Genomic DNA, 10967 nt, shown 5'->3' with positions numbered 1-10967 from the left:
TTAAAACCCAAATATCCCGGTGTTGTCACAGCGCCAGCCGTTTCTATTTGCAGAATGTGACACAGGGTATAAAGCAATTCAGAGGAATCGTGTTTTTTTGCATCAGCTGTATCTTGTGTCGTACGGCCCTGCTACCTTGTTCTCTTTGCTCTCCTTCACACTCAACTTTGTTTATAAAGTCTGAACGCCTCGCTGTTGATGATGGTCTTTCAGCCCTTCATGTGCCAGGAGGAATATTGTCAGTGTCAGCGAGTCGTGTGTGTGGGAACCTTTCTTCGCTCTTGTTTTACATTGGTGTTTAGAATCTCTGCTCTAGTTTTTCATTTAGTATTAAGTTTACCTTGCATTTCAATGTGTACTTGATTACAAATTTCTACATGTTACAAAGGACCTGAGTTCTAGATTGTGCTGTAGATTGAAAAAATAAAAAATAAAAAAAACAGGTTAGTCAAGTAGGGAACCTTCTGTAAATGATAATAACTATTTCAAATTTTACTTGTTCCCCTTGTAATTTTCTCTACTTCTGAAAAAATATTACTTAAGAATTGGTTGCTAAATTTTTTGAAAAAAAGCATACCTTCAGTAGTGTCAAACTACCAGAAGTCATGATGACACTGAAAAACAGTACCGCTCATGTACTCCAGATGCAGAAAAAAAAGAAAAAAGAAAGTCTCAATGGAGAACATACGACTGAATGTTCCAATCATATGCATAGTAAAAAATTGGCCCGAAATCTCACATATAGATCGCGTGTGTTCATTTAATGAATTGATGCTGTATTCAGTAAGATAATCGAGATTTACCACCATCAACCACAACAAAAATTTCTTTCGAACGAGTGCAAATTAGTAGCAAAGAAACGAGTTTCGGCATAGCTCTAAAAACTCATAGAAATAGCCGACTTCTAGATCGCTTTCTCCTCTACCTTACTTCATTTGGCCTATCCCGAAGTCCTAATCTTGTGATCAGGACACAATAACTATCCCAATCCGTCCGTCGCAAGTATTTCAACAGCTTTTTCCGCTGCTCAATCATCCCTTCGAGGCCCTTCCGAGAATGCAAGTCCTGTAGATAGATACGCGAATAATTATAATTACACAAGAATAATTTGTGAAAAAAGTACCGAGTTTCAAAAACGCATGCTAATCAAAGGGGGTGCTGTAGAACCTTACTTTTTTGTGAGTCTTCATGTGTTCAGCCATATACTTGATCTTCGCTGTGAGAAGGGCAACTGCATAGAAAATTATCACATTAGCACCTTGTCGACCACCTCAATATGCGCTTTGTGCTAAAATTCGGAAAAACACCTGAAAGCACCCTAAGACTTACAAAGGTTTAGGGGTTAGGATTTAGGGTTTAGGATTCGATGTCTCCAAGCAGCATTAAAAATTGGCCATACAAAACAGCTCTACGAGAGAATAGAGTAATTATGCCTCACGGCGCTCACTACCTAGAGTTGATAGCACTATAATGTCAATTTCAAGCAACATGCAAAAATTCACATCTTCTTGATTTCTCTGCTGAAAGCATGCAACCTTCAAGGAAACAAAAAGCGTACTTTGCACTTGTGAAGAACCACAGTCTCCCTCGTGAATTCGGTACTCCTCCCTCACTTTTTGCAGCTGTATCTTGTGGCGCTCTATTGATGATAAGTGTTCATCAGAATAGTACTGCCATGCAAACAGTACTGCTCAGAACAGATCTTTGAGTACAAAAACATTCCGCCAACGGCAAAAAAATATAAAAAACAAGTTTGATACTCATATTAATATGGTCGTATTAATAGTGTTGTCACGTAACCCGGATACTTACGTTGTCAAGAAGGTGTTCCTTCGGAGGCAGAAACATGTAACCAGGTCCTTGATTCATATCTCCAAGTCTGCTGAATTGACTTAGCTTTTGCACTGCCCTCACCAGCACCCCAAATGGCGTCACACCAATGCGTCAGTGCTATAATCATACAAAAGAATGGAAGTCTGATATTTAAGACATTACAGTAGAAACATAACGTCACTTTACTCTTTTCAAGAGTTAAAGGATATGTGTACCTTAAACCCTTGACCCTAATTCCTTGGTCGGATTGAAGACGTTCCAAATGAAATGAAACAAAACCGAAACAGAAACCTTCGTATTTCATAAAATCAGAAGGAGAAGGACTCGTACAAGGCGATTCGGCAGAGGCACCCTCGTCCGTCCGAGCCTTCAATCCGCGCATGGTGAGCTGGGAAAGGTAGCTGCTGCCACTGTCCGGTACATTCTCCTCAGAAGATGACTGTTTCTGAGGGAAAAAATAATCAAAGTAAAATCGCTACGCGTTCTGATGTAAGTTCCTCCCTCAAAAACCTAAAAAAATAAAACCCCATAAACCCTCACTCTCTACCATCCCACCCTAATCTAACAAACGCTCTGGAATTGCCTTCAAATGAACTCTACTCCAATAAAAAAATTAAAAAAATAAAACTTAAGGATCAAATTCTCAACACCTTGACAATGAGGAAAACAAACTCACCTCGTCACCCTTCCTCCCCCGCATCTCCAACAAAATCTTGCTTGCAAAATCCTCCGTCCCGCCGGGCACCGTCGAATCGGCATCGGCATTCTGTTGCGAATGAAAAGGCCCTAGGGTGCTCACCCCCCTGGAACCATAAACCTTCTCTAGCGCGCTCCGCCGCGGCAGCGGCCTCAACAGCGGCCTCAGAAGCCGGAACTGAGCCCCAGGAGCCATGCTTACGAAAAAATGCGTCGCCAAGTGATCCCTCAATGCTCGAAATTGGCCTTTTCCAGGTTCATACGCAGAGCGTCTAGCGAAATTGGGGAGTAAAACCCTAAAACCCACAGAGATGATACGCCATAGCCTGGTGGTGCAACAACAATGGCGATCGGAAGACAGAATGGGCTCCTACCATCGCCATGGAAATTGGCCTCCCCCTCCCGCTTCCTGCGTGGGCGTCAGCGGCTGCGTCACGAACGGCGTCAGCGCCAGGCGTCGTCACTTGGACAAATGTTTCAACATTTGAACAATATTTCAACAATCGAACAATATTTCAACAAACAATTTTAAGAAGATCTTGTATGGAAGGAGGATTTTTATTCTACAAATTGATTCAAAATTCAACATTTCAAGTGGAACTCTAGATAAATAGTCCATTTAGGGGGAAAAAAAAATGAAGAGTTGGTCTGCCACAATATAAAGTGAATTGGAATTTTAGCTTATCTTCTATCCATATTTGTGGAGAAAGAGCTTTTGGGATTTTGAAAGGTGGATGGAGGATAATTTTTTAAAAAAATATGTGTAATTTTGAAAAAAATTTCAAATATTGTACATACATATATTGTATTATATAATGTATGTATTGCAAGTAAAGATAAGTTTGATAAAAATTAGATTTGAAAGGCCAATAAAAAGTTTAAAAAGAAACAATCAATTGGTGGTGAATTAAAGAGGGAGATTAGAATCACAAAAAAAGGGGCAAAAGTTGTTAAAATTAAAAATTAATTTAAAGTTAAGTTCTAGAAAGGGTTTTAGAAGTAAAAGCAGAATTAAAATTTAAATATAAATTATAGAGATTCTAAATTATCAATAATAATATAAATTATAGGGATTCTAAAGATATGAAAGGATATTTGATATATTTTTTCCATATAAAATACTTTTAAAATATTAATTTTAAAAAATTGTATGTCAACACAAAGAATTTATTACTACTTGTACTTCTATTAGATGTTTTAATTGTTTTGTATGTCACTATCATCTTTGTCTTCTTCTATTGCAATTATACTTTTACAAAGGATTTATTAAAATTTCAGATATCCATTTGTTCAAAAAAATTGGTTTTGATACTGATTTGATTCAAGAATCTCTTTGGCATTCTTATTATTCTTATAGTTGTACACAATTTCTTTCATTTCTTTTTACATAAATCCCACAACCCATTAAATATATGTATTATTGCCACCAATTGGATCCATAATTTAAACCAAGTGTTTACTTTTACAACAAATTATCTATTATCATGCAAGTAAAAATAAAAACTAAACTATCAAAAGAATCTATTTTAAAGTCTTTAAATCAGCTTAAAAAAAAGAATTCTAATAAAGCTATTAATTTTGGAATTTTACCAAGTAAATGAAAAGAGGGCATGAGACATCACTTGATATAATGTTTTATTATAAGGTAATAGATAAGAATTAGGATTAATAGTACTTGTGCATACAAAACAAAATACACATAAAAATAGCTTTTATTTTTATAATAATATATTTAATAATTATTATATATAGTAATAAATATAATATTAAAAATATTTATGTGCTAATTTAGATTATTATATAATTCATGTTAATATGTAATATAATTTAATTTTTTATTTTCTAAATAATTATTTTATTGTATTTTAAAAATTATAGTGCTAATTATTTCATTGTCTATTACCATGATTCTCTAGTTTTTATTTCATAGATTTTAACTCATATTTTATATATATATGTATATATATATATATATATATATAGACATTAAAACGCACATAATCAGCTTAATTTGCAAGGATATTCTAAGATCCATTCATGATAAAAGACACTCCAATTTTTATTTTCCAAACAAACCATGTTAAATCTTATAATTGACAAACAACAATGAAGTTGTGCTTTGATCTCTGAAGAGTCATTAAAATATAAATGTTAAATTTATTTTATATATAAGGCCTCTCTAGAAGCTTTAGTTAAGCATTTTGATGTTTTATATTTTTTCTTCTATAAAATTATTATACCAATAAAGATTTAAATAAAAGAAAAATTCAAAATTTAAAATCCAAAATATAATGTATAATTTTAGAGTATTGATAAAATAAATAAATAAATAAATAAATAAAGAACTTTTAGTTGTATTGTATTCAATTTGCTTTCAGAAAAAAAATCTTATTAAGGATTAAGAAATTATTTTACATATTATTCTAGTCCATTTACAATTTATTGTTTAAGATATTATTTAAATTTTATTTATTTGTTAATATTTATTTTAAGGATGTATAATTCATATAATGTATAGAGATATATGAATAAATATAACATATAATATATGAATGAAAGAGAACTTGGAGATATAATTTTTTTATAAGTCTTTCTTATAACTATATTTACTTTTAAAAAGAATAATAGACATAAAATAATTTTACAAATCTTATAATACAACCATATATACTTGTTTAGATAATATAAAATTGACATTTTTTTATATATTCTTTTAAAGAAATACCATAATTTTCTTCTTTTAAAAGATATTCTATCTTGTATCTTTTATAGATAATTTATCACACACTTTTACGTTATCAAATGTTACAAAGATAGATTTTTTTTATATCTACCTTTTAAAAAGTCTTCATAGCCATATAAAAATCTAAAAAAATCTATGCATAGAATTTATTTTTAAAACATTTCTTTGATATTATTTTAAAAAGATAATATCTACTTAATATGTTTATATCTCCTTCTATTGATTTATATTTTTATTTACATATATTTAATTTAAAAGTATATAAATTTATTAGATTATATTAAAAAAATATGTTATTTTTTAAATAAATGGTAAGATATAATGCATATGATATTCCAACTTTAAAACAAAGTTTTTGTACATAATGTTACATTATCAATTTCAACTTGTTTTCATCATAGAGATTTTTTAATGCATGTGTGATTATGAATGATAAGACAATACATTAACTTTGTTAGTAAGTTGTAGCTCAAGCAAGTAGAATGTAAAAGAGATTTCTTCATTAGGTGTTAATACTATTTTTCTTACAATTTGAATTTTTGTGAAGAAGATGCTAATTAAAGATCCATCAACTTATTTATGTCTTGTTTAAAACATCACCTAGATTAGATGTAATGAAATTGACTTGATTGTAGGTTCAAGTTGGAAAAAATTTTGTTAGTCTTAGTGACATCATAGATGGGTATATTAGTACTATTTTAAAAAAATCTTAATCTAGTTGGTTATGAAGATGTTTCTAATATATCTTATACATTCAAATAATATTCTTATTTTATTACCTATTTTCTATACTATCTTTTTATGGTCTAAAAATTTATTTTGATTTTTTTTAATCACTTGCTTGGAATTTGTAGAATGTCGAAAAGAAACAGATGCTTGCTTTTAATGTTTGTTGTGTTTATTCCATCTCAATTTGTGCCACATTGAAAGCACTATAGAAGCTTGCATGTTTTTTTGTTTTTTGATTTTATTTATATTTTATTTTTGAATTAGAATTTCAATCTACTTTGATGACATTAGCTAATAAGTAATAGACATCATTTTTAAAATAAGAAATGGTATAAAATTGATATAACAAGTTGCTAAAAGAATATATGTGATTTGAATTAGATTTCAAAGTCTTCCAAATATGACCTGACTTGTTTTATCATTTGGAGTTTTGGATTGCTATTAATTGCAAAAACTTCATTTGAAAAGATTTGATAATATTTTCCTTAGAACTAGAGGTCAATAAATTATTTTTATACAAGAGTCATTTCAAAAATCTATTAGAGTGATGAATGGATTTTTGGAACTACCACTTATATTCTGATTTAAAAAAAAAAACCCCCACATTGCATAGAATTTAGTTGTCTTCTATAATATGTGCCTCGCATGTCAAAAATGATAGAAGAGTAAGTTTACAAGTTCATAAATTTATATCATTTGTTAGTCACTTCAACTAAAACTTTTGAGCATCTTGGTTAAATAATATATGATTGTGCAAAAGTCATGTAAAATATATTATTAGTGGTTTTTTTCTTGGTATTGTATTATAATAAGACTATTGGATAAAAGAGAAAAAAAAAATGATTATATTATAGAAGAAATTAGTTGAAAATATAATATGAAATTACTTTAGAAACATAGATAAAAGTTAAGGAGATAGTAAAATCTATTTAGTGCTAATATTTCCATTATGTAAAAAGATTTTCTACTTACTTAGTATGCACATAAACAAGACAAAAAAATTAGGTTAGAAAATATAGTATTATAGGCATCTTTAGATGAAAGTAAAGAATAGCTTTTAATAAAATTTTCTTAGAAGAATCTTAGATTAATATCCAAAAAGGATATATTGTGAATTAGGATTAAAACTAAACCTTGAGGCACAAAACAATAGGCTCTCAAAAAATAGAAGTTTCTTTTGTTGATTAAATCAAAGTTGGAAATTAGACCTTATAAATTTTTTTTAAGCATTTATTTTGAAAATTTTAATTCCATAATGACTTTGTAAGAGCTTTGAAAAGTTAGGATTTTTTTGGATGACTTTGTTTTTTGTGGAATAAAAAATGAGTTTTATTTTTAGTGAATTGTATGAGATTTGTAGCAAATCTCAAATTAGCTTTTTGGGATTTGAAAATGATTTTTATTTATTTTTTTATTTTTATTTTTTTTGTAGAATTGAGCTTTATAAAAATAAATGGATTAAAAATCATTGAACTTCAAATAAGTTAGAATTTTAGAAATTGGATTTTAAAATTCACTTAGGATTTTTACGGCTTTGAATAATTTGTTTTTTGAATTGAAATGATTTTTTTGTATGTTTTCAGTTGATTTAGTTTTTAAAATTAATTTATTTTTAAAGCAAGTGAATGGTTTAAAAAGGAGTAATTGAAAATTAAAATTTGACATTAAGGTTAGAAAAGAGTGAAATCAAATGCTTAAGCTAATTAAGAATATTTTCTTTTAATTTGTAAGTTTAATTTTCTTCAAATTTTTTGTGCTTAATTTCAATTAGTAATTTAAAAAGTATAAAAATTTGAATCAAGATTAAAGATTAAAATTATAATTATTAAAATTTTAAAATTATATGTTATAAAATTTACTTAGAATTTGATTAGAATGTATTAAGATTTTTTTAAGATTTTTTCAAATTTTAATTGAGATTATCATAGAATCTTTATAAGATTTGATTAAAATTTTATAGGATTTTATAAGTTTTTATTAGAATTTAATTTGGATTTGATTAGGATTCAATTAGAATTTACATAGAATTTCTTTAAGATTATCTAAAATTTTATTTATGTTTCTTCATGATTTTTTTAGGATTGATTAGGTTTTTTTTTTAGGATTTAATTAAGATTAAAAAAATATTTAAGATTTAATTGGAATAAATTAAAATGTGATAAGATTTTCATATGATTTTTAAAAGTTAATAAAAAATATTTAGCATATTTAGAAGCTTATTTAGGTTGTTTAAGATTGCTAATTAGATATTTTTAAACAACTTATGCATTGTTTTTGGATTGCTATCCAACTTTAAGGTAAAATCAATGTCTTCCACAACTAGATGCCTAAAATTATTTCAAAATTATTTTTATATATCACAGTATTAAATTTATAATCTTCCTTTTTTATACCAATTTTTTTATTTTTATGTACAAATTAAGGAAAATATGGCCTATCTAGACATTATTATAAAAATATGTTTTATTCTATAAAGATATTTTATAGAATTCAATACCGAGTGGCTTAGATTTAGTTCAAAATGTCGTCCAGATTTACTTTAGATTTATTTTGAGTGTATTAATTTTCTAGATGAAGTGTTATTTTGTCTATTGATATTCAATGTAATATTGGCTATGCTTTGCAAAAGTATCAATTGATAGTTGATTTTTTTTGTGACTTATTGTTCTTTGCACAAATCTAATTTTATACTTTGTCTAGGTCTTAGAAGATTTGTAAATTGACATTAATATTCTTAACTTCTTTGAATATTGCATGTAATATGACAAGTTGTTCCATGTTTAATTTTGGCTTTAGAATTTCTAAATTGATATTTAGTTTGGCGGTGTCATCATTATTAAGAGCAAGGAGATTGTCAAATGTCTACTATGGTACATCAAAATTTTATATTGAAGATTAAGAAGAAACTCCAACATTTTATTAACAATCAAATCTTGCACTTTTTATTCAATGTCTTTCTTGATAGTTTTCATGTCATTATTAGCAATCTATTTTATCTTGTACAATTGTGATACTTAGTAAACATATATATTTTAAGTAATTTTTAAATGTTTCTAAAGATATCTCATCCTATGCATGTCTTATCTAGCTCATTACTTGTAATACATTAATTTTGTATAGATCTTTAGTTATATTTTTGAATATGTTAAGAACAAAGTACATTTAGATGCAGAGATAATTGCATTTGAATACAACAATAATCTTAGCATCTATTGATTAGAACATGGATATTGTGTTACAGAGGAAGAATTGAGAAATATGTATTTTAGAATTATTTAAGTTATGAATTGTGCAATTATTATCAAGAAGAAATATTTTTTTATTTTGGCATTTTGATTTGCAATCAAAGCTTTTGAGATATTTAATAAACAATGCCAATGAAATTAAAGTTTTTTTATTCCAACACCAATAGAATGCAAACTATTTTCCAAACTTCTTTATAGATGCACATTATTTTTAGGCTTTTCAAATAATAAATGGTTGGAGCTTCTCAATTCCTAAAACATTGGTCATAAATGTAATAAAAATGTGTTCTTTGGTTTTTTGTGTCTTCAATATTCTAGCTAGAAATTATTCAATTCAAAGACATTATAGAATAGTTTGGATACATTTATGTTGAAAATATTGTCTTGATTATACTTTGCAATCAATTCTTTTAACTCATGCATCTAAGTTGCAAGTGCCATTTCATTTGCACTTCTTTTTGTTTTGCACAAGGAGAACTAACATTATTTTATTTTATTTATTTATTTATTCTCTCTCTTTAAAACAAGCCATCCAACCATTAAATAACTTAGGCCTCTCTTCTTTTTTGCAAACAAAGGCTAGATTAATGCTCAACTACCTGTTTTTGCTATGATAAACCATGTTTGCAAACTTTATTTCTAGTACTAAAAAGTATAATACATATTCACAATAAACTCTATTTCACTTATTTTCTTATGCTTTTCATGATAAAATAAGATATTCAAAATTGTTGAATGTGAGTGAGCTTTTACAAAACCAAACTTGTCATTTGTCTATTTTGTAAGAGCTATTTGCATCATTTGTGCAATTTATTAATTAATTTATTGTAGATTTGTAGCTATTATGCATTTATCAAGTTTTGACATGACAAATATTGACAAAAAGCTAGTGGTGAATTGTTCTTAGTTTTTTGTCATTGTTAATTGCATGTGTGTAGTTATAATATTAAAAAATAATAAAAAAATCAAAAAAATCATAAACTATATTCTTTATTTTATATTAAATAGAAAATAGAGCATTTGTAAGTCCAATAATTACAATAATATATTAAAAACAACCATATCTAATTTAAACTCATGTTTCTATTATATTCTTTTTTTAGATACACACTTAATTGTAGGCTTTCTATAGACACATTTTAGTATAGAGTCTAAGTTGTTTCATGTAGTAAAAATTTCTAATACCAAAGAAAAATAATAATTATGTTTATTTATAAATATTTTTATTTTTATATAATAAATTTCAATATTTGATTATATTCTTGTCACCAATAAATACATCTATACATGCATACATACAATTATTAAAGGATTTTTTTATATGATTATATTTATATATATATATATATATATATATATATATCAGATCTGATTTAATGCATGAACATTAGTGTACTTTTTTGTAAAATTCCAACCTTTCACATGTTACTAAATTAATTACGATAAAAAATTATAACCTCTACCATCATTAATGCAAACTGTTTCGTATCCATTTGGGTAATCCACAACAAGTCATTTTTTCCCCAGAATTCAACCAAATGGTACCTTGCCCATCATGCTCTACATCAACTTGACACCACAACGTCCAAAGCCCACTGTGAAAACAACCTCAACAAGTCACATGAAGGATGAAATATTGCATTTTCCTCCAATTCGGGAAGTGGGGAGGGGGGAGGTGGGGCAAGCAAGGATTGCAACGGGACCTTGAGAAAGTGGCACCA

General features: G+C 27.9%; 1 protein-coding gene across 1 annotated transcript; it reads right to left on the bottom strand.

Annotated features, from left to right (window-relative positions):
• Positions 1 to 755: 755 nt before the first annotated feature.
• On the bottom strand, positions 756 to 2875 carry LOC112284732 (uncharacterized). The gene is made up of 6 exons (XM_024524869.3): positions 2510 to 2875; positions 2164 to 2278; positions 1813 to 1904; positions 1559 to 1670; positions 1173 to 1231; positions 756 to 1065 (listed from the first exon to the last, which is right to left on the bottom strand). Exons 1-6 carry the CDS (start codon positions 2723 to 2725, stop codon positions 922 to 924), a joined length of 738 nt encoding a protein of 245 aa, XP_024380637.1. The 5' UTR covers positions 2726 to 2875; the 3' UTR covers positions 756 to 921.
• Positions 2876 to 10967: the final 8092 nt, after the last annotated feature.

This window comes from Physcomitrium patens, chromosome 1 (genome assembly GCF_059467195.1).
Source record: "Physcomitrium patens ecotype Gransden chromosome 1, ASM5946719v1, whole genome shotgun sequence".
Classification (NCBI taxonomy): Eukaryota; Viridiplantae; Streptophyta; class Bryopsida; order Funariales; family Funariaceae; genus Physcomitrium; species Physcomitrium patens.
The sequence above is the reverse complement of the archived record's forward strand: the minus strand, read 5'-3'. Positions and strand labels throughout refer to the sequence as shown.